The sequence below is a fragment of the Mytilus edulis genome, chromosome 1, assembly GCF_963676685.1.
Source record: "Mytilus edulis chromosome 1, xbMytEdul2.2, whole genome shotgun sequence".
NCBI lineage: Eukaryota > Metazoa > Mollusca > Bivalvia > Mytilida > Mytilidae > Mytilus > Mytilus edulis.
Window position 1 is genome coordinate 21,138,127 of NC_092344.1, and position 26,474 is coordinate 21,164,600.

Consider the following 26,474-nt stretch of genomic DNA (forward strand, 5'->3'; position numbering starts at 1 on the left):
CAACAAATAGAATGGAAAAAAAAACATATCAAGACATTTATCAAAGTTTTTAAGTTTTTATGCCCCATTTATGGGCATTATGTTTTCTGGTCTGTGCGTCCGTTCGTTCGTCCGTTCGTCCGTTATTCCGTTCGTCCGTTCGTCCCGTTTCAGGATAAAGTTTTTGGTCGAGGTAGTTTTTGAAGAATTTGAAGTCCAATCAACTTGGAACTTAGTACACATGTTCCCTATGATACGATCTTTCTAATTTCAATGCCAAATTAGAGATTTTCTCCCATTTTCACAGTCCACTGAACATAGAAAATGATAGTGCAGATGGGACATCCGTGTACTGGGGACACATTCTTGTTTGTTATCTTTTGAGGAGATGTATTAAACCACTTTGACATTATGAAGAAAGATTACACACACCTTAAATTTTCACATACATAATGTCCTTAAAGTACGAAATATGCCACAAAAGCTATGTCCGAAATAAACTGTAACTGTTGTTTGTTTATTTGTTAAATATTTGTTTTTCGTTCATTTGTTGTACATAAATTAGGCCGTTAGATTTCCCGTTTGAATTGTTTAACATTGTCGTTTTGCAGCCGGTTATAGCTGACTATTTTGGATGGTCTTTGTTCATTGTTGATTGACGGCCGTACGTTACCTATAATTGTAAATTTCTGTGTAATTTGATCCCTTGTGGATAGTTGTCACATTGACAATCAGACCACTTCTCCCTTTTTACATGTAAAACTGATATTTCCTCGTCTTTTGAAATCATGTAATTTCAATTTTATTTCTAGCGAAAAATATATAAATTCACGCGGCGAAAGGTGTTTTTATAGTGTTTCAGGTTTGAAATAATATTTTGATTATTATAAAAATTGTTGTAAGTGTTTTAATCTTATCTGTAAAATCCTTAGGTAGTCGGAGAAATCAAAATTAGATACCCTTGTCTGTTTCAAAAACTTTACATAGTAATGCGATTCAATGCAAAATTGGTGATTATAATCTACTAAAATCATTTGTGAATTAACGTAAAATTGAGAATGGAAATGGGGAATGTGTCAAAGAGACAACAACCCGACCATAGAAAACACAACAGCAGAAGGTCATCTATTTATAGAAAAGATTATATAGGTTTTGGTATAGATATTTTGATATATGAAAATCAAAATTGTCAATCCTTACAAAATAGTGTTTCTTTGTATTTTGAACGGCATTGCAGGTATAATTTATTTAAAGAAATGGAAACTTCAAATCTTGATGTTAAGATGCATTAGTTTCATTGAATAATTCGTTGGACGACGAATATTCTAAATTCATCAGTCAAATAAATTAAGGCGACAGTGAATTCATAAAATTGTTATCAATCAGTTTAGACTTTTTCAACTAAAAGAGCGATTGGAACACTACTGTCATATTCCTGCGTTGGTACATGCATTTACAGCTAGTGAAACCTCTCACCTTTATAACAGTTGTTAATAGTTCTATTTTATTGACGCGATTGGGTCGACAACAGAAACAGACGTAATACAATCATGTGGACTCATTAATTTTCGTTGGTACTATTTTCGTTGATCGATGAAAACTTGCATTTTCGTGGATACTAAATTTCCTTGTTTTGACATTCCTTTTGAAATACGACGCAAACGAACACAAATCAAAGACCTAATAGTATCCAAACTCTGATAAGCGGTCACATTATATAGTACACAATCGGTACATTTACAGACCAGACAACTGTTTTCAAAATTTGAAAGAAAGGATATTCTACTATAACAACATATTGCAGATCGTTTATTGTGGCTTGTAGTTCGTGCTCGTAAAGGATAATGGCTCCGTAAAACTTTTTTAAGATAGACTATTTAACGTTAGCTCCTGCATTTCAGTTATGTTTAATAATGAATATTAAGGACGATTTTCAGAGTTAATGCGGCTATATTTATAATAGCATGTTGCAACTAGAACAATATTTCAGATCTTTTTTTTTAAAACATTTTTAGGTCAGTTGTTCTGTAAGAATACGTTATAATTTGACAAATGCAATACCTAGTCCATTTCATAAAAGCATAGACTTTAACGCAGGAATATTTGTAAGTATTCAAATAAAACATATATATGAAAGTTAAAACATTGACAAGGATTTATTTCATGTTGTTGCTTCATGAAAATTATGTGACTAAATAAAGGCTGTAGTATACCGCTGTTCGAAATTCATAAATTGATTGACAAATAAACAAATCCGGGTTACAAACTAAAACTGAGGAAACCCGTCAAATATAAGAAAACTACGACACAACAAAAACACAACACTAAAATATAACACACACAGAAACGAACTACAATATAACAATGGTTATTTTCCTGACTTGGTACATGACATTTAAAGAAAACAAAATGGTGGATTGAACCTGTTTTTTTGTGGCTAGCCAAACCTCCCGCTTGTTTGGCAATGTTAAATGTTACATTAAAATAACAACATTACGCAACATAAAGCTTGTCCTATTTGTGTTTTCTGGAAAAAAGTTAAAAAAATATCTAACTTTTGAAAAATATTTATTTGTATCCGAAGAAATGTGTTTCACAAACGAATTAAATAAAAAAAAAATGTTAAAAAATGTAATTCCACCTCGACTTTCAACAACAAATTATTATTCCTGTTAAAAAAAGACAAACAATATTTGTTCATCTAAAAATAAGTGTGCACACCACAATAAAAGTATGTGCCATTATGTTATAAATTGCAAAGAAGTCAAACATCATAAATATTGTCATAAAATAAATGATAAAAAGTACAACATTGCATATAGGTTAACTGTGAGGTTAACAAATACGAGAGGCTGTTCCTAGTATGTTAAAGTAGGCAATAAGTTGATTAGATAGGCATTAGCGAATTTTTAGCAATTCAAATCGATAAGTCATATGATGATAAGCCTAAAAAGATATAGGAAGATATGGTGTGAGTGCCAATGAGACAACTCTCGATCCAAATAACAATTTATAAAAGTAAACCATTATAGGTCAATGTACGGCCTTCAACACGGAGCCTTGGCTCACACCGAACAAAAAGCTATAAAGGGCTCCAAAATTACTAGTGTAAAACCATTCAAACGGGAAACCCAACGGTCTAATCTATATAAAAACTGAGAAACGAGAAACACGTATAAATTACATAAACGAACGACAACTACTATACATCAGATTTAAGGTCATATTTGTTTAGTACAGCAATTACTACATATTTTCGGGAGGCAATAAGTTACATTTTGCAGGCGTCATTACAATTACAATGATGTTGTATTGTGATTGAAAAAAAAATTATGCGTTTACACCATATACAAAATTTTCATTTTAAATGAAAACATTGCTGTAAAAATTAAAGTAAGCTAAATATCATTTGTGGGTTTAAAGTTTAAAAATACCACTCAATGCCTAATTTGTACCTTATGCAAATAATATTTCATATCTCAATTTATCACTTAGAGTTCAAATCAACTCCGTCAATTTTACCTTTCAGTTTGCAAGTAGTTTCTTATATTAAAGAAGCTTTACTTTATGATATGGTACAAAAATCAACACTAAAAACTAAAAAAAAATCACTGTGATTTTGATAAACGTCTTTCGTTGTTGGTGTATAGAATAAAACAAATCTGTATACACTTTCGTATAGCGATGGTAGTCTCAATAACACGGTTACATAGTTAAACTAACCAAAGATGAACATGTAAGATATGAAGTATCGTATGTAAAATTTTCAACTCGTAATATTTACTTTTCTTATGGTTTGACCGGTTGCATATGCTGTACATTAATCTGTTTATATTATCTGTCAATTTAACTATAAAAATTTCAAGCTTCTCATCTAGTTTTACTAATATGATACTTACAGCCTGAACATTATGAATATACAGTTCTGGAAGGCCAGTCAGTAAACATTATCCTTACTTCGACTGTTCCAGTAGGATGTATTGTGTCTGACCCTGACTTTAGAAAATCACAGTGTCACCAGAACATTTACGTTTTCCAACCAAACATTGATGAAAATACGAAACAATGTGCCAATGGATTAGCAAAAAAAGATATCTTGTTTAAATCTCAGTTTTGTGGACTTAAACTCGGAAGTTCTGATTGGCAAAATAATACAGTTCTGCAAGTATATGGATTTAGTGATGGGTTATATAACTTTCAAGGAAGAACAGCATATATCAGATTATCAGTCACATCTGTTTCGATATTAAATGACATGTGGATGAACCTGCAAGTTCCTGATATTAAGGTATAGCAAACTTTATTAAAAATAACATGAAACATAAAGATTGTTAATTAAAGTAATTTCTAAAGCATGGATCAATGTTTTATTAATTACAACTGCCGCTGGTGAAAAACTTACTAGTTTCGTTTTGTGTGTTAGGAAGCATGGAAGTATTGTCCTTTGTTGACATTTTTTTCTTAATTAGAATTTTCTGGCTATTATCTGAATAACTTTCATATACAGAGAGCAATACTGAAGAGCTATAATGATAAGTAAAATGAGATTTGCTGTACCCATATTTAGGCCATTTTAATTATTATGTCTGTTTTTTTTCACGCATCGTTGTTAATATAACGGAATTTGATGACACTATAGTAAAAGTGAGATGTTCAGCGCTATAAAACCAGGCTCAATCCACCCTTTTCTACATTTGAAAATGCTCATACCAAGCCAGGAATATGACAGTTGTTGTACATTCGTTTGATATGCTTTGTCATTTGATTTTGCCATGTGATTAGGAAATTTCCGATTGAATTTTCCTCGGAGTTCAGTATTTTTGTGATTTTACTTTTTACAAAATTGAAGCTGAACTTTTTTTCAATATCTTGTTAGAATGAATGGTCCTAATTGACAAGTTGACTCATTCTACTGTTTTATTTATTATAACCATTATAAACACAAAGTACAAATAGCAATAAGTGATCTCCAAAATAAAGAATGATACATGTATAAACATTTTAAATTTTCTCTTCTTTGGTGTAATTGTCCTTTTTCATTATTCTCCATGTGAATCTGTATCAATCTGGATCAATCCAGATTCACAATGAAAGATGAAGCCCCTGGTGATTATATCTTTAATGTTACATATGTGTACAAACTATGCGATTCAAGCTACTTAAAATATTCATTTCTTGCATTTTGCATATTAACAAAATTCTTACAAACATATTTCAGTTACGTTTGACCGTGCAACTGCCGGTAATCTTAATTTGAAAACACAGTTTATGTTAAGATTATGTTTCGTTAAAAATTGACATTTAAAGAAGAAAACATGTGATGCAGTTTGATATACCTATATGATTTTAAATATTGAAATTAACGTTCTATTTATTTTCTTGTCCTTTTATTCAATTTTTATTATTAAATAGTATTTTAAAATGTGGCTTTGAATGATTCGATTTATTTTGGTTATTGAAGATAAGTATCTATAGTTTCGAGGTAAAAAGCTTGGTTTGTCAAATTTGAAAAAAAACTGTTACTGTATTATATTTTAAAAGGTTCTATAGAATTACTCATTCGTTGCACTTTTATCATACTTATATCGGGTACTTAGACTGCAGTTAATGTGTTTTCTGTGATTCAAAGTTATAGCTTTTAGTTATAAAATTTATTTATTGATTTTTTAATCGAAAAAAACTCAAAGAAAATAATGTTATCTTTAAATCTGCAAATAAATCTTTCAATCTCATCGACTATTATTAAAACCAGTTTTATCCACCTTTGCAACATCACTGGATTATCCTATTGTTAACAAAAACTTTTGACAGAATGAATGAATGACATTTCATTCAATTTGTTTACTGATAGAATTGCTATTATCTATTCAATTTACATATGTATGACGCTATATTGTATAGATATTTGGAAATTAGTAGTATATGATATTTGCATGAAACGCTTTTGAATATTTTAGATAAACGTTTTCGATAAAGACTATCTTCTGACTGGTCGACTTTGCCAATCTTACAATGATCCTCATATAACAACCTTTGATGGAAAAACTTATCATTACATGGACATTGGAGAATATGTTTTATACAGGAATGACAGAGGACCTTACTGGGTAAAGTTTCTTCAAAGTGTCATCTTTATAAATAATTATATATAACCGAAAGGGCAGTTTTATTTACTAGTATGCGCAAAGGAAACTGACGAACTCATCAGTGTTCTACACCTGTAGTCTGCAAGAAAAAAATGACAACTGTATTATAAAGATAATTATGTTGACGATTATGTGATGTAGTATATTTCTTTATAATTTATCAAAAAAAATAACAACGTTAACGACATCTTGTACTTTAAAGTAGATATTTGAATTAACTTCAAAATCAAAAGCAACTCATATACAGTTAACTCTCGTTGTCTCGAACTCGGTTGACTCGAAATTTCGGATGAGTCGAAGTTTTCACGTGGTCCCGAACTTTATTCCATACAAAAGTATGTAATTCGACTCCTGATGAGTCGAAATTGGATGAGTCGAAATTTCGGTTGAGTCGAACTAAATTTGTGGTCCCAAGGTTAACAAAAGCATTCAAATTTCATTTTTTATCTCGAACTAATACACATATGTCAAAACATGACCTCCGGGATTTAAATGGATTGAAGAGTTAATCTGACAATACACGTGTAATTAAATGTCCGGTCACTGACCACTGTATTGATTTATGACATGCTATTTCCATGAGTGTTTATCGAAAATTATCTTATAGAATTTTGATAAATAATTAGTGATACATTGTTAATGTTCATGATAAAGTATTTCCATATTCTTTTGAAATAACTGGACTCTACAATAGTAGATCTTTCTTTTGTAGGTTCATGTTTTATTTACCAATTGTGGTTCCGGATGGACACATTCATCCTGTAACTGTGGAATAGCTGTTAGAAGTCGAATGTCTTTATTTGTAATAAGAACATGTGAGAAGATAGCAAGGGATGACAGGTATTTGCTTCAACAACCGCATATCGAAATTAGAAGTTGTGATGACAGTGATTTGTCTATTGAACATACTAATAACAACTATAAAGTAAGTTCACTTTCCAAAAACAACGATTTTATCAATTTAAACGGTGAATGCCATAAATCCGATTATTTCATTTAAAATGTAAATTGCTGTTTAATAAAAAAAAATAGCCGTGTATCTCCTCATCCTGTACATTTATGAATAATACACAAAACAACTATACAAATCTACAATCTGTACAAATTTAATGTTATATCGATCTTTATCGAAGATGGAGTTCCTGCACTTTCACATGTGAATGTAGACGACGTTGTATCTTTTTAAAATCATATCTTACAGTATAGTATCCAAAACAGACAAATGCGGCGACTGAAACTTAACTCTGTTGTGTTTACCCATACCAAAACACCCTAATTTTTCTAAGACTGTTGAAAGTCTTTTAATTTTCATCTTTTAAATATAACTTTGTCTGTTTTTGTTTCGAGTTTGAATTTTTATTTTCAATTTGGTATCTTCGAACTCTGGTCTTTAAGCTTGAGTGTAACTAACATGTATTACTGGGACGTCATCTCTATGGTGTGCTTATAATGTTGGATTGCCGACAAACATATGAACTTTGTTTCGATCCAATATATCCACTTAAAAACAAGGATCAAACGTTTCTCCGCGCTGACTTGAATCCTTGTGTTACCAACAGTTTACAAGCTAAGGAAACTTGGATTGTCAAGAAGGATGAATTGATTGGACCGGGTCCAGGTCAAATGCATTCTCGCTCTATATAACCTATGTCGATGACGCTATACTATGATATAGTCTTGTTGAGGATGTTGAGCGCAAACAACTTTATTATTAATATACTTCAAAATTACAATATCGACCTATCTTTCAGCAGTTATAGTTTGTTGACAAATTATGTTCGATGTATATTGTATTCTTATTGCAACTTCAAGAAATTTGTCATTCCTCTTTATATGCCCCACCTACGATAGTAGAGGGACATTATGTTTTCTGGTCTGTGCGTCCGTTCGTCCTTCCGTCTGTCCTTCTGTCCGTTCGTCCCGCTTCAGGTTAACATTTTGGGCAAGGTAGTTTTTGATGAAGTTGAAGTCCAATCACCTTGAAACCCAGTACATATGTGCCCTATGATTTGATCTTTTTAATTTCATTGTCAAATTAGTGTTTTGACCCCAATTTGACTGAACATAAAAAATGATAGTGCAAATTTCAGGTTAAAGTTTTTGGTCAAGGTAGTTTTTGAAAAAGTTGAAGTCAAATCAACTTGAAATTGGTATACATGTTCCCTGTGATATGATCTTTCTAATTTAAATGCCAAGTTAAGAGTTTTTATCCCAATTTTACGGTCCACTAAACATAGAAAATGATAATCCGTGTACTATGGACACATTCTTGTTTAAAATATTGTAAAAGATCGAATTTTCTGACGGTACTTTTCAATATTTATTCCGGAGTACGGCTTGGAACATTGTGCTGTAGTCTTCATTCAGTTTTATAGATGATTCTACGTTATTTAAAGTCATAATTTGGAACATTCATTATAATAGTAGCATTTGTTCAAACTGGACTCTTATTTGAAAGGCTTATACGGGAATTCACAAAATATCGAACTAAACAGTGTTTATGCAATAACAATATGGTGAATATCGCGGAAATTGTCACAATATATAACGCATGAGTTATTTTTTTTAACCTCTGTTTATACAGACAAGAGATCGCTTACTTTGTGATGATCGCAAACTTTCTATTTTTAACTCCATAGGTATAACACTAAATTATATCGCTTTTTGATTGTCACTTGCTAACTTGATACTTTTGTCAGATTACTCTACCTACTGGAACAGTGATAGAATTTTCGATATCATCGTGGTTAATGTTCATTTCTCGAATTTCAATCAAGCCATCTATTAGCGATATCAACAATGCTAAAGGTCTATGTGGAGTTCCAAGTGTAACAAAAGATACAAGCGACGACTTTATGCATAGAGATTTAGGCACAGTATTTGATTACAAAAGTTTTGCGGACTCTTGGAGGTGAATTAATAATTAATACGGTGTGGTTGTCTAGCTGTTAATTAGTTTTTAGTTAACGTTTTGTTATCTAACTTGAATAGCATGAAGTAACTATAAAATTGTCCCCTGGAAATGAGGACGAGGTTTTTATTGAAGCTTTACATTAAAAGAACAAAATCTGCAAACAAATAAACTTATCATAGATTGCAGGATTACACTTTTATATTTTCGCGTGCGTGTCGTCTAGTGACGCTCGAATAAGCAACAGTTTAAAAGGCCAAATAAAGTACTGAGTTCAAGAGCATTGAAGACAAAATAAAATCCTAAAACTGTCAAATACAGCTAAGTATGAGTGGCCGTTCGTGTCATTGGCGGTATGAAAATACCGTATGAAATTTTCAACGCGTTGGTTTTTACTTTCAACGCGTTGGTTTTTTACTATCAACGCGTTGGTTTCACTACCAACGCGTTGGTTTTCACTATCAACGCGTTGGTCATCACTTTCAACGCCTTGACTCGTAATTCATACGGTATGAAAAACCAAAGCGTTGGTTTTCAATTCCATACCGTAAGTTTTTCGTTCCATACCGTAAGTTTTGTACTTTTATCGGCCAATCAAAATGTTTGTTACAAAGTAGTTTCTAACTATTCGGACAGCCTCCGGATTTTTCTTGATATTGACTGTAAAGTATAAATATGACTGAATCGTCCGCAGCCCGTCTGCATAAACAGGGCACAAAGATTAAATACAGAAGCAACCAGACCACAAGTTGTCGAAAATCAATGTGACGATGATTTCTTGTCTGGGTAAGGTCCGGTAAAAGATTTTTGATAATCAAAATTTACGTCAAAACAATATTTCTTTTATTTTTATATATACATCTTCCTGTTATTATTTTATTGATGTGGTGTTATAACATGTATCAAAGGGACTTGTCTGGTTGGTCAGACGAGTTTTAGATAACGATTTCATTGGTTATCAGTCCACCACTGGCTCTTTCAATATCTCGACGCAATAACTGTAATCTGAAAAATGTATTGTATAACAAGTTGAAATTCGAACTACACCGTCGTAGGTATGTTTTTGCATATTAACCTTAGTGATAGCAACATATCTGAACGTTATTCTTTTGAAACTCAATTTTTGTAACTTCCATGGGTGCTGTTCGTTTCGTAACCTGGTCGTTTCGTAGAAAGACGATTCGTAACAATTTATGTCGTTTCGTAGCTGAGACGTTTCGTAACCTTATCACAATATATAATAATATGAACTGTAGGTTATGGGGAAAATGTTCAATAAATGTTTCGAAAAAAACATTTGTTATTGCTTGTACGGAAAAAGTTTTGAAGATGTTTTCCACCTAATCAATTTTCTTTGTAGTGGACACTGCTTGAATGTATGCTCTGACGAGAAAACAGACTATCACGAAATATATTTGGACTTAATATCATGTAGTTTTTATTAACTATAAACATATATCAAGCATGTGTACCTTCCTCAAACATTTTCTGATGTATCATCGTCCATTGTAATCGAAGTGCTCATCTGGCAGCAATAATTCAACATTTCCTTGAATCGATCTAAACATCACCCTCGGTCTCCTCTAGGTGTCTCCATGTAGCAAGTCAGTAAATATATTCAACAACGGAGAATATTTTCCCCCTAAACTAAACAACAAACCGGAGTCCGTCCGAACGGTTGATAAAATTGAACTTTGTTACAAAGATGTTGATTGGTAGACATAAGTGGGAAACTTACGGTATCGAATTAACGCGTTGGTTTTTCATAACATATGAATGACGAACCAACGCGTTGAAAAGGAAGACCAACGCGTTGATAGTGAAAACCAACGTGTTGAAAAGACCAACGCGTTGATAGTTAAAACCAACGAGTTAATAATGAAAACCAACGCGTTGAAAGTAAAAACCAACGCGTTGAAAATTTTATACGGTATGTTCATACCGCCAATCACACGAACGGCCACTCTAAGTTAACCTTTTCCTGAGGTAGAAAAGCCTCAGTGTTTCAAAAATTCAAAGTTTGGTAAACAGTTTATTTATTATTATGACCATTCAAATGATAATTCATAAAACACAGAAGCGCTGATTACTGTACAAGTGATAACAACGGGGAATAAAAACAAATCCACCAGCAGTTGCATCATCCCAGTTGTTGCAAATAAGCTTAACATAGATACCAGAATTGAAATTTTGTATTTGCGTCAGACTCGCTTTTTGTCTACAAAATACTCATCAGTGACGCTCGAATAAAAAAAGTTTTAAAAGGCCAAATAAAGTACGAATATTATTTTATTTTATTATTTGCAATGAAACATTATTTGACATTTTACTATAGTACTCGAAAAGTGCAAATTTCAAAATACAACTAACATTCAATGGTGGTATTACACCTCATATTGGGATAACGCAAATAAAGGCAACAGTAGTATACCGCTGTTCAAAACTCATAAATCCATGGACAAAAAACAAAATCGGGGTAACAAACTAAAACCGAGGGAAACGCATTAAATATAAGAGGAGAACAACGACACAACACCGAAACGCAACACACACAGAAACGGACCAAGCAACAGACAAAACACCACGAGAATAAAAAATAACTACGCTTCTTGTTTTTTTTTTGGAATTTTTTTAATATATCGGCTTTCTTTATGCCACTTGACAAACGATCACTTTGGATTTATTATTATTAGTTTAACACCAATTGTTGTTGGTTTTCGTGGAAACATGTGAACCACGTCATCATCTGATTAACGAATAACAAATTTTCTGTAAGTTTTGTATGAAGCGACTGGTAAAATCCCGAAATCAAATATCCAACAAATCCCAAGAAAACTCATACCCATGAAAATACATGAATCCAAAGGTTTATTTTTAGAACCCTTCAAATCTGCATTTTTTAAATGGAAGGAATTGGGTATGCTTGCCAATGATGTAACTTTCTGCAAGAGACCAAGTGACATGTATGTTTGAGAATAAAACAGTTAAATATCTAAATATGGTCTAGAAACTAACAAAATAATGACATACTAGTAAAGAGCACATAATCAATACTCCGAAGTTAGCCCAATAAAGGTATTAAATCACTTAAGAAACGTCTTATCAAATGTCAATAACATCTCTCACAGCGAAAAACATTTTCTATTATTGGAACAGTAAAATAATTTCCATACAATAAAAGCCTAATATATTAAATTGTTCATAACGTTTTAGAATAAACTCAACAACAATGTTAGACGAATCACTCTTTATACCAGAGCCAGAATTTCTACAAAAATCAAAAGTCGACACTGGGTTCATAATGAATAGTACAGCCGGAACAACCGAAAGATATTGTGTTTGTGAAAAGCAAGCATCACCAGCAGATGACCTCGAACTATTTTATTCGAGTCAATGTAATTTAACAGAAAGTACTGAAACATGCTCGTCTGCGCAACAAAACTATATCGATGACAATACCATCATCCCTTTTGTTACAATATGTAAACCAAGTTATTATAGACAAAGGCGTTCTACAGATCATAGAATAATTCGAAGGAGTCTTTCTGACACAGATGACATTTCGGATGTCAAACCTTTGGAAATGGACGATGATTTAAGCATTGATACAGAGGTATCTTCTTAAATGCACAACAATAAATGATAGATGAAGCAGAAATTTTTTTACTTATAATAAAAAATGATAAATGAACATGTTTGAAATTTAAGTTTAAAAATTGGGTCGTTCATTTTATATCACCACAATAATGTTGTATTTTTCTCAATTTAGAAAAAAGCAATCTTAATATAACTAAATGTTACAAAACGCTACTGACTTTTAAAAAAAAAGTACATCCAATGTTTTTTTCGTAATCAATATTACATATATCTGTACTGATTTCAATTATCAGTTTATTTTTAAATGATTTTTGTACAGACACCTGTGTTTAGAAACGGATGGACTGTAGAAAAAGCTAATCAAACTTGTTATGAACGTATTGAGAATGGAATTCCTACCGATCTATTTGGGGCAGTCACTGGATTGTCGATATTAGATTACATCGAATCTTGCATACTAGACATAAAGGTGATAAACATTATAGTGCTAGTTTCATTTTGAGGGTACATAAAAATAAACATTATGATGAATCAGCAAAATTTGAAAGACGAGCAAAAGGTGGTAAAATTTCTAAAAAGTAACCCCTTCCACGTATACCTACGCCCGTCTCAAATAAAGGATTCCACCAGCAGTTGTCTTACGTCACATTTTGATATTTTGTTTTATTCTGATCAGTTTACGTTGGTTTCATATCTTTTTTAATCGAATTGTTTTATTCATTAGCAACATTTTTAGAGGCGATGGAAATTTCAAACATGACACAATATATAGTTAAGTGAAATTGAGAATGGAAATGGGGAATGTGCCAAAGAGACAACAACCCGACCATAGAAAAAAACAACATCTTATGAATAAAATTTATTGTAGAACTTATTTGAAATTAACTCGTCGAATTAAAACTAAGTAAAAACAGCTCATACATGTAACTAAAAGTAATCCAGCCTCATCAAAGTTTAATTTCTATTGATAAATACATTCCGTTTCGAAAAAGTGAAGGATAATGCCGCTACAAGGATACCCTCGCACCTGCAAAGTGGAAAGGGATTCATATAAGTTGCAACAACTTGTTTCTCAATCCACAATAAACATTGTTGTAAACATATTTTGGACTTTATCATGGTCGGAAACATTTATCAAGATAAAGTAAACTAGAGGCTCTTAAGAGCCTGTGTAGCTCACCTTGGTCTATTTGCATATTAAACAAAGACACAGATGGATTCATGACAAAATTGTGTTTTGGTGATGGTGATGTGTTTGTAGATCTTACTTAACTTAACATTCTTGCTTCTTACAATTATCTCAATTTATAATGAACTTGGCCCATTAGTAAAAAAGGAAAATATTTTGTTAAAATTTACATAAATTTACAAAATTATTAAAAATTGACTATAAAGGGCAATATCTCCTTAAGGGGTCAACTGACCATTTTAGTCATATGAGCTTATTTGTAGATCTTACTTTGCTAAACATTATTGCTGTGTACAGTTTATCTCTATCTATAATAATATTCAAGATAATAGCCAAAAATGGTATAATTTCCTTAATATTGCCAATTCAGGGGCAGCAACCCAACAACCGGTTGTCCGATTCGTCTGAAAATTTCAGGGCAGATAGATCTTTACCTTTTAAACAATTTTACACCATGTCAGATTTGCTCTAAATGCTTTGGTTTCAGAGTAATTATAAGCCAAATTCTACATTTTACCCCTATGTTCTATTTTTAGCCATGGCGGCCATCTTGGTTGGTTGGCCGGATCACGCCACACATTTTTTTAAACTAGATACCCCAATGATGATTACGCTAAGTTTTGTTTAATTTGGCCCAGTAGTTTCAGAGGAGCAGATTTTTGTAAAAGCTAACGACGACTGACGCAAAGTGATGAGAAAAGTTCACTTGGCCCTTCGGGCCAGGTGAGCTAAAAATGAACAAGCAATTGAAATTGCTAACACATGGGCCACAGGTGAAGGGTTTGAACGATTAAATGGAAATGTTACTCTACGCACTGAATCTTTTTTTAAACATTGTCGCTCGAGGGGGATATATAGAAACACAATAAATTGGGTTTTTTTTCAATTTCAGATACTTTATTTCCTTATCAAATTGAATAAAAACTTCAGCTATGAGTACCACTGTGGTTTAGGAGACATTATTTTTCTTTTATTTATAAGAGAAATTGTTTGATTTGTAAAATTTAAAACGTTCAAATATCATGAAAGGTGGAAATTGTCTGGGTTTTATAAATAATAAGTATCTCAGTAATTTTGCAGGAATTTAACATTGACCTTTTTCTTGCAATGTTTTCAATTTATAATATGTTATTTGAGAGTGTCAAAACTTGTGCAATAATAATAAACCATTGATATAATTATTGCTATAAATATTTCCGTGACATTTCAGAATTACTTAAAAACATGTTTCTATTGTAAATATTAAGAATCAATTATGGATAAACACATTGAGAACATATGAAAAAACACACAATAAAATATATTCTTATTGTTTTCGACTGTTTTAAAGGGAAACCTAAAATTTGGTCATAATCAATTTCTCCTAAGCTTAAACTGCAACGGTAACCTTTAACAAGACTTTAGCAGGAAACCGTTTTCATTGTTATAATATAAGAACAATTGAAACATATAAAATTTGAAGGCTCACCATGGTCTCTCCGTTTAAGAATAATGTATTGCTTAGTTAATCCGATACACTTTAGATTTGGGTTTTGGGTACTTTTCTATTCGACCGAGAGTTAAAATCATTTCTCAGTAAAGGACCTAAATATCGTCCCCCGTCAACTATTAACTGGAATGAGTGTCGTAATATCATCAACGACTCACTCCGTGCCTACTGTTTGAAATGGGTAAAACGGGAAAAAGCTGACAAAAAATCTTTGGACTCTTTTTTTAATTCAGTAATGAAGATAGTTGATATTCGAATACAACATTTTAAAGAACATTTTACCCTCAACAAAAACTATAAAAACCCTATTTCGCGTATCAAAAATAAACTAACAGAACTAGCCAAGGAATTTGTTTTTGTCCCGGCTGATAAAGCTGCTAATAATATCATTATTGTTTGACGTAAATTTTATATAGAGGATCTGCAAAAGGAAATCACGAATTCACCAACATTCCAACTGACTTCATTTTCAGAAAACGACATCTGTAACAAACATAAACTTTTAGCTACTTCTTTACAAGCAGAACCAAACACAATGAAAGTCCCAACTATGTACTGGCTTCCGAAGCTGCACAAAAAACCTTACAAATATAGATTTATTTCATCTTCTAGCCATTGTTCAACTACTAAATTGTCTGTTTTACTTACTAGTACACTTGGTACAATAAAAAACCTGATAATAAATTGTTCAAATAAGGCCTTTGAAAATAGTGGAATTAATTACTTTTGGAGTGTCAAAAACTCGTTGGAAGTACTTGATAAATTGCATGCATATATTGGTGATTTTGAATCTGTTCAAAGTTTTGATTTTTCTACCCTATATACCACTTTGCCTCATATTCTTATTAAGAAAAAATTCACATCCCTAATTAACTGGGCATTTAAAAAGTCGGAATGCGAGTACATATGTTCAAACTCTTTTAGATCATTTTTAGTAGCAATAAACAAAAGAACTATGTCAATTGGACATGCTTTGATACTATTTATGCACTTGAATTTTTACTTGATAACATTTTTGTTCGCTTTGGAGATTCCGTATATCGTCAAGTTATTGGAATTCCAATGGGGACTAACTGTGCACCACTTATTGCGGACCTGTTTTTGTATTGTTATGAGTTACAATTTATGACTAAAATTAGCAAAGACCCATCAAAACAACATTTGATACAAAAATTTAACAATACTTTTAGATATTTGGATGATATATTGGCTCTAAATAATGACGACTTCAGTATGTATACTAAAGAAATTTATCCTGTAGAACTTACTTTAAATAAAGCTAATGATAACAATGACCACTGCCCTTTCCTCGATCTTGATATCTATATCATAAACGGGAAGCTTAATAGAAAAATTTATGATAAAAGAGATGATTTTTCATTTCCTATTGTTAATTATCCATTTTTAGATGGTGACGTTCCCTTGTCACCATCTTATGGTGTTTATATATCTCAACTTGTACGATTCGCTCGTGTATGTAACAATGTATTAGATTTTAGCGAGAGAAATTTATGTATTACTGAAAAATTATTACACCAGGGTTTTCGATATCACAAACTGGTCAAAACATTTACTAAATTTTATCACCGTTATAAGGAAATAATTCGTAAATATAACTCAACATGCAGACATCTTATACGTTCAGGTATTTCACATCCAAAATTTTATGGAAATATTCTTTATAAAGCACAAAAATGTCAGTATTCTCCTCAGAAACTAACAAAACCTTTAAATAGACTTATTAAAAGGGGATATAGTTACGATACTGTTGTCAGGTCATTAAAGATTGCATATTTTGGCTTTAACATTGATTCACTGATAGGGTCTTTGCATCAGAACTAAACACATTTATTTCTAAAAAAACAGTTGTTGGCATGACACGGGTTATGTTCTTCTCATATATTTTATGATAGTATGATACTAAACCCCTAAAGGGAGGGATTGTACCTGATATTCATATGATGAAGACATAATCTTCCAATCAGTTTAATTGAGGTCTGGAGCTGGCATGTCAGTTAACTGCTAGTAGTCTGTTGTTATTTATGTATTATTGTCATTTTATTTATTTTCTTTTGTTACATCTTTTGACATCGGACTCGGACTTCTCTTGAACTGAATTTTAATGTGCGTATTGTTATTCTTTTACTTTTCTACATTGGCTAGAGGTATAGGGGGAGGGTTGAGATCTCATAAACATGTTTAACCCCGCCGCAATTTTGCGCCTGTCCCAAGTCAGGAGCCTCTGGCCTTTGTTAGTCTTGTATGATTTTAAATTTTAGTTTCTTGTGTATAATTCGGAGTTTAGTATGACGTCCATTATCACTGTACTATTTTGCATATTTTAGGGGCCAGCTGAAGGACACCTACGGGTGCGGGAATTCTCGCTACATTGAAGACCCATTGGTTGCCTTCGGCTGTTGTTTGCTCTATGGTCGGGTGGTTGTCGCTTTGACATATTCACCATTTCCTTTCTCAATTATATTTTTTATATGTATTTCTCTATTGTCCACATTAGTTTTAAACCCTTCTTCAATACATATTTAGTTAACTGCAGATACTTCGTTTGTGCAAGATACAGTTGGTGCAATGCAGACATACACAATTATGGAAGTTTCAAGGAACGAGATAATGGCTAAAACCAAGACAGAGAATGGGTCACAAACTATGTTAGAATATATTACAAGCCTACTTTGTCCAAACAACTGTAGTAATAATGGAAACTGCATATCAGGTAAGATACATGTTTAACAATTATATGACGTCAAGCAACTACCTATTGTATCCTTTTAAAATAAGCAACATATTTTTAGTAATGTAAGATAATTTCAAACACAGATGTCAAGCAAAAGTAGAATAACAAAAATACTGAACTCCGACGAAAATTCAAAACGAAAAGTCCATAATCAAATGGCAAAATCAAAGGCTCCAACACATTAAAAGAATGGATTACAACTGTATTAATCTCTATAACGGATTGAACGATATATTGATTGTTGGTTTTAATGACACTTTCCATACACAAGTATGTATCGTGGTGTTTATTCTTTTTTATTAGTGAATGAATTCGTTGTACCTTGTGAGAACCACCGGCCTTGAGCAAAAAAAACGCCCACAATCTTAGTCAATTAAGACTTTCGTCTACTTCGAACTAAATGCAAATTATATTCCATTTGTGAAATAAAAAAATGAATTCAAGATTATAATTATAGAAAGTCTCTGATATGGGTAACACAACTTTATTCTTAGTGTGAATCGTTGAATGTGTCAGCTGTTCTTATTTAGGCTTAGTAATATGAGAACAAACTAGAGAGTCATTCGTCTTTTTAATTGTTTTCCCCTTTATGTTCTACCTCTATTTTTTTAATGAAAAAGTTTACATCATAATGCATTTGCATTTCTATGTGTCGAACCAAATTGAATGTTCTCATTACGACGAAAAGCAAACAACAACCAATATCATCCCATCTCGTTATATAGTTTAGAACATTTAAAAAAAAAACCAGTAAATTTAAACTTTAAAACGTATTACTTCTCTTCCTTCTTATCCATTTAATTTTCTGGGGTGCGTTTTTTTTCTCTCCCTATGAATGCATTATGCAATTCACACTAACAAAGAAAAATCCTTTTTGTTGCAGGAAGTTGTACATGTAAAGATGGTTATATCGGTGACGACTGTTCAAATGAAATAACTGTGCCACCGACAAACACCAGTTTACCTACTAGTGGACTGTGCAGTACGCGTACCAGGGCTTGTGAGCGAACTAATATCTACGGCTTTTTTCAGTCGAGGAACGTTTGGTGTAATAAAACACATTTTCAGGTAAAATTGTGAGGAATACAGACGTTTTTTGAGTATTTGAAGGCTAGATGTTGCATGTAATAACATGTGACCTTCATCTTTATCAAAAACACTTTTTTTATGAAATGAGATACATATAGCTACAAAGTTATAATACCATGACCAATGCATGAATATTATAACTTTAAATCTCTAACAGGTTCCGTCGAACAATAGATAGAGTTTATATATATGTTACACCCAGAAATGTGACCATCTCTTGCTGGTCTCTTTTATTTTTTGATATTTTTGCATCTTTTTATCGTTTTCGAGATACAACTTATCATGTTTTGCTTATTAGGGGTACTCTTATTGAAAAAGACAGGTCAAATTATATGTTAAACTTGACAGGTATCATTATTATTAGTATTTACGGCTGACTTTTCTTGAGAATGATATACAAATAAGTAGTGGTGGCATAATAGCCAATGAGACAACTCTCCACCAGAGACCAAATGACGTAGAAATGATTAACTAGAAGTTAACCCACGACCTTTAACATCGATTAAAACCCATACTGCATTGTCAGCTATTAAGGCCCCGAATTGACAAATGCAAAACAATTCAAACGAAAAAAATAGCAGCCGGATTTATTTAAGAAAAAACAAGGATCAATTCTTCTCGATTTTTCGTAGGGTTTTTTTTCTCAAATTTTATTTTTTGTCGAGTGCTATCTTGGTTATTATTTGTCTTTATTTTGCATCATTATGGCTCTTATTTCAACTTATGGTAGTGCTCCTATTTTCTCTTTCATTTGAAAGTTTAAAGTCTTGTCATTACAAATACATGTTAATTTTGTACTTTGCAGATACACGGTAATTCAAAAACGTATACTGACACGGTTATTGTGATGGCTGAATATAGAAATAGTTTTATGGTATCAGTTGATCTCAATGGAAATCGTAATAAAAGATCAATTGCGGATCCTGTAATGGCGGAAGGATATGAATTGCGAATGTCAAATAATGGTATCGAATTTGGTGATGCAGTCAACTTAATCATATATGATGAAGACTGTTATGACTGCAATGCATCCTCAATTTCCTGTGTGGTAATTGTAAGTGATCAATAAGAAGGACAATGTGTAAGGGTATTTATTTGTTTCTTTATTCATGTTAATTGATTACATCATACAATTTTTATCAAACTGCTAACCCTTTATTATCTGTTCATCTGTTATCTCCATCCTTATGAAATTGAATTAGTATTTACAGCGTGTCCTGTGATTAAGTAACTAACATAATTCAAGAAGAAGGTCATTTGTGAAACCGAGTTTGTAAGCAATGACCCATTTGAACTAAACTTAGAAAATAGTGTGTAACAACACAAGATTGAATAGAATTCTACAAAGTAGTTGGAAATGATAGGTTGAACCTGGTTTTATGGCTTGCCAATCCTCCTGCTTTATGGCAATTTAAAAAAATCCGCTACAAGGACAACACTCCGTGACAGGACAAACAAACGCAAGAACACTCAGCACAGAGAAATAGACAAATAAATAATATAGTAGTACATTACAACATGCTCTCATCTTTAAACGTTTGTGCATGCAGAAATGACATTGAAACGCGCGTCTGGCGTATTTACAAAATTTAGTCCTGGTATCTATGATTAGTTTATTGTTATGGTGTGTACGTGTTTGATCTAAACTGGCAATTTGACTTGTAGTTTTGGGCAAATTATAAACGAGCAACAAAAAAATTTTACCCCAAAAAATATTACATTATAGAAAAACAAAGGATATGAGGTATCTATTCATGACACGAAATAAGTACATATATGTTACATACATTGGCATTGCAAAATACATTTAATAGCAAAAATCTATTTAGTAAACGCCTTTGTATAAGCGTGGTGTTTTGCATTACATGTGAGAAGTGTGAAGTTGTATTGTCAATATGTTGGACAAAGTTCAAAAATACTGCTGTCCGACACACTTACGTCTGAACGATGAATTGCATTATATTCATTATAAGTATTTTGTAATTTTTAAATGAAAAGGGGTCAAATTAGAGGCCTAATTACACTTCCTTCATTGTTGCCTCCGACGTGCTTCTATGGCTTTATATTTATCAGGAATTGTTACGTTGATTTTTGTAGGATTCATGCCCTGATTTTACAACAACCAATATTGATACTACAACAGATAACTCATCAACTTCTCTAACTAACACTCCATCTTTAACAGTAAAAGCAGTGGAGTCGACAACTAGTCAAAAAACACAAGCTACAGAACAGTTCAGAACATCCGATTCAATAACAAAAACCAATAAACCTAATCAAGGTTCAACACAATATGGAATAATTACTACAGACAAAACGGTATTTGAGATATCTACATATAAGAAAACAAAAACCGTCACTGCATCAACTCTAAGTGATACGGCATTACCTGTTGAAAATTCATCCACAAAACAACTGACATCAGTCAAAAGCACCACAAATAAACCAGCGTCAGAAACAGAACAATTAAAAAGATTACAAACAACATCAACAAATCAAGAACTTTCAACAACTGATACAACACTCATAGACGCAACATCAGCTCAAATATTTACAAGAAAAGAATCAACAACAACAACGACAGGTAGATCAGCTGTAACAGAAACAACAAAAATCATGGAATCAACAACAAAAGATGAAACACCTACATACCAGGAATCAACAACACCAGATGAAACAACAACATACAAGGAAACGTCAACATCATATGTATCAACAGCGTACAAGGAGTTAACAACATTAGATGAAACAACAATATATAGTGAACAGACAACACACGAGGACACGAGAAGATCAGATAAAACAACAACTTACAAGATACCAACAGAAAAAGATGGGAAATCATCATACAAAGAACCAACAACAGATGAAACAACAACACTAGTTGAATCAACTACTACAGATAAAAATTCAACATATAAGGCAGTAGTAACATCGGATGAATCAACAACAACAGATAAAACAACAAAATACAAGGAACCAGCAATAACAGACGAAACAACAACTAAAAAGGATCCAACAACAAAAGATGAACCAACATTTAAAGAGTCAACAGCAACATATAAACCAACTATACCAGTTGAAACAACAACATATGAACCAACAACAACAGACGAAACAACAACATACAAGAGATCAACAATACCAGATGAAACAACAACAAAAAGTGAACCAACAACATACAAGGAACCAACAACAACAGACAAAAAAACAACACACAAAGGATCAACAAAACTAGATGTAACAACAACAATACCAGATGAAACAACAACAAAAGATGAACCAACAACATACAAGGAGCCAACAACATACAAGGAACCAACGACATACAAGGAACCAATAACAACAGATGAAACAACAACAGACAAAACAACAACATACAAGGAACCAACAACAAAAGTTAAAACAACAATAGACAAAACAACAACAGTCAAAACAACAACAGACAAGGGATCAACAATACCAGATGAAACAACCACAAAAGATAAAACAACAACAAAGGATGAACCAACAAAATACAAGGAACCAACAACAACATATGAAACAACAACAAAAGATGAACCAAAAACATCAGAACAAACAACAACAGATGAAACAACAACATATAAGGAGTCAACAACAGATGAAACAACAACAGACAAAACAACAACAAATGAACCAACAACATATAAGGAGTCAATAACAACAGATGAAACAACAACATACAAGGAACCAACAACAGATGAAAAAACAACATACAAAACAACAACATATAAGGAGTCAACGATAGATGAAACAACAACAGGCAAAACAACAGCAACAAATAAACCAACTATACCAGATGAAACAACAAAGTATAAGGTTCCAATAACAACAGATGAAACAACAACATATAAGGAGTCAACAATAGATGAAACAACAATAGGCAAAACAACAACAAATGAACCAACAACATATAAGGAGTCAACAACAGAAACAACAACGTTGAAGCAATCAACAACTACTGACATGGCTGATGTCGATATAACGACTGTACTAAAGTCTTCACCAAAACCAACGTCCTCAAAATTGGCAACGACTGATGGAACAACAGTCACAACAGTAACAAAGACAACGAATGCTGTGATAACAGGTTCAATGTCAAAATATATATTTGCTTAAAAGATACGCTAAGGATAAAAATAATGTATTCACGAATTTGAATGACAATATACCAATTGAAAATCACACATCATTGTATATTCATCATTGCTTTATTCATTAAAAGGTTGTCAATTTCTTAACAAGAGCAAACATTTATTTTTCCCTAAATACAAAAAATTTCATTTCGCAAAAACCCTTGTTCTGAAGTTTTATCAACACCATACACATTTCTTTTTGATTTTGCATTTGATTACGGACTTTCATGCGCGTAGCTACGTTTACGCCAAAACGCCCGGGCGTACACTTGAATTTTAATCTCAATAAAATACAAATAACTTATAAATAGTACATCAGCCCTGTAATTTTTTTTTCAATTTCGAATTTAAGTGACGAATTTTACTTTTCAAACAAAAGGTATCATATATAGATTTGTTTCTCAAAGTCTGAATCTACTAGTTGTGAATCTTCAGAGAATTCTACCAACTTTCCTGCTATTTAAATGAATTCATTATATTCTGTGATTCGATATGTGGTTTCCATTTTTGTCGAGCCTGTGACATTTCTATATGTCCCAATAGCAAGACATATGCGATTCTAAATTTTGTCGGTGGTGTCACTCTTGACCCCCCTCTTTAGGATAAGTGTGGGGTTAAAAGGTGTTTATTTTAAATATAAATACCTCAAGCAAACCTTTGTATGGAAGTTGGACAGAAACTGTGCATGACAAAAAGAGTATCAAGAGCATAATGATGAAATTATCTGTTTAATTTTGCCATATTTAGAATTAAAAAAAAACTTGTTGCGCAAGTAGATAGTCTGGGATAAAAGTTTGTTATAGATCAATTACTTTGTCAAACCTTTTTTGGATTTTATGATGGAAGAAGCTTTTTTCTGATTAATGTCTGAATCAAAATTTTGAAAGCTTTTTTTTCTTCCATTGTGGCAGTATTAATTTGACAGAAGGACTTATCTTTATTCAATTTAACGATATGGGACTTTTTCAAAAGATTTTATAAACCTTAATAGACTTTTCGTTAAAATTGGGTCGAGTCGGATATTCCAAGAAAAGTAAAAATATCTAAAAAAAAAAAAAATATTTTTTTAAATCCTGTAAAAGATAGATAAATGCATTCACTTTACGCGGAAGGCAATTCCAGCCGAGAACCAGGATTCAACAGAAACCTTCCGAACATTAATTATTTCATGTTCATTAACGACAATTACCCCATATGGCTCTTTTTAAACATATTTTAAAGAAACTGTTTTAGACTTTTCTCTATATCTAATGACCATTAGATTCCATATCAACACGATGAATAAACTAAACATTAAAAATAAACCATTTAAATTCTTTAAGTATGTTGCTATTGATGAGAATTTTCAACAACGGGAACGGTATCTCATTCTTGATAACCTGTTAGCTTACGGGGGCTTCGTCACGTTGAACCAACTACCAACAGGTGCTATGACTTAGGCCCTCAGACCCCTCGCCGAGGTTCGGGCGTACACGTAACAAACACCTAGCTACGCCACTGACTTTCCTTTTCAAATTTTCCTCGAAGTTCAGTATTTTAGTGATTTTACTTTTAAAATGATAACCAAAATCTTATATTAAACAGCTAAGTTCATTACAACTGTATACGTGTTTTCATGCCAAAAACTGATCTGGTTTTATCATCATTATATCATTTGAAATTGCCAATTAAAGAGCGTTTTGACACTAGGATACTAGTGAAGATGAAGAAAATATCAAATACCAGTTATTCACAAAAAAATGTTCAACCTTCAAATTTCTATTTCAGATGCCGATGAAGTAATTTCTTACATTGGACCCATATTTATTGGAGGTTCAGTTCTTCTGTTTATTGTGATAGTGTGTGCCATACTATTGATAAGATTTATTCTTGGAAGGGCTCGTCAAAGGTATGACCATTTTTTTGTAATCTTTTTTTCGAAATAAATATGTATTTTCCCTCCAATACAAATATATGCACGAGTAAAAAATGGAAAAAGTTGAAAAGGGATCACTTAAGTAGAGGGTGAAACAGATATCATGATTGTCAAAAGAAAATAAACAAACAGTGAGCAAAATGGTCACTATTCACTTCACAGAAGCTAAAGATTGAGTTAAAAACGGAAATTCCTCATGATTCGCAACAATCGTCATGTTGCTAGTTTCAAGTAAACCTTCAGCTTGTGTTGGTGTCATTAATCAGATTAATTTTAGCTACGAATTGACATATAAATATCGTCCTCTGTGATATTGATGTTCTATCAAAATCATGTTAGTGTTCTAAGCGCATTCAAAAAAAATGATGAAATGAGACGCAGAACATAGAATGTTGCTTCCACTTGAAGATAACCTTTATTATGTGCAGATGTATCTTAAAAATAAAATATGTGTCTACGATTCAAACTTTGTTGGGGGAAAATAGCACTATTAATTGAAAATATGGACTCGATTTTTCAACTGAGCATGCAGGGAAGTAGTTTAAGGTGCATGCGCATAAAGAAATAGATTGGATATTATTGCAACTTAGCAATTATTGTGATTGAAGAGTTGGGGTAAGTTTTAAAAACTATTCTTTCTTGATAGACCATTGTTGTTTTAAACCATCAAAAATCGGAACGTGTAGCAATAAAATAAGGGGTGAGATATAAGTGTTAAACGATATCAGAAAGAAAACCATAACCTTGGACAACATACCGCCAAATAAAATTATTTACACACTGTCAGGTAAAGGGGGAAAAAATGTTGTAAGTTGTAAGGTATACAGTAATGGAATACGGAAATACTTTTTACAAAATAAATAATTTAGTACGGTATCTGATTCTCTATGTATCTTCCCACCTTGCTTTTAGGTTTCTGTGTAATTTGTATGATTCTTCGTCTACAATTTTTTTTTTTTTTTTGCAATGGTGTAGTCAGTTTTGAGTGAATTTCACAATTTATCTTTCCCACTTTCCGCTTTGGTATCTTCTGTCTGTATTTTTGCAAAATGTGCAGCTACAAGTCTATGATAATATGAAATCGTCTAAATCAGCACATATCCAGAAACTTGATTTTTGTTTTTTTGGAATCGTGTTTCACAGTCTTTAATTTTTCATGAAGTGGTTTGTAAAATTGTTCGTCTTTTTTTCGTCTTTTTGAAACATTACTTTGTCAGTTTTTCTTTCATCTCTTTATTACATTATGCATG

General features: G+C 32.2%; 1 protein-coding gene across 1 annotated transcript in view; it reads left to right on the forward strand.

The window, feature by feature from the left end:
• LOC139527390 (mucin-22-like) overlaps positions 1-26,474 on the forward strand; it is a 46,377-nt gene that overhangs the window by 18,043 nt on the left and 1,860 nt on the right. Inside the window, exons 5-16 of the mRNA XM_071322806.1 lie at positions 1,995-2,084; positions 3,881-4,267; positions 5,937-6,086; positions 6,838-7,050; positions 8,825-9,036; positions 12,250-12,649; positions 12,953-13,102; positions 17,856-18,042; positions 18,947-19,131; positions 19,958-20,206; positions 21,250-23,263; positions 25,077-25,197. Of these exons, the coding sequence (XP_071178907.1) occupies positions 1,995-2,084; positions 3,881-4,267; positions 5,937-6,086; positions 6,838-7,050; positions 8,825-9,036; positions 12,250-12,649; positions 12,953-13,102; positions 17,856-18,042; positions 18,947-19,131; positions 19,958-20,206; positions 21,250-23,263; positions 25,077-25,197 (4,358 nt within the window). The remainder of the gene's footprint in view (positions 1-1,994; positions 2,085-3,880; positions 4,268-5,936; positions 6,087-6,837; positions 7,051-8,824; positions 9,037-12,249; positions 12,650-12,952; positions 13,103-17,855; positions 18,043-18,946; positions 19,132-19,957; positions 20,207-21,249; positions 23,264-25,076; positions 25,198-26,474) is intronic.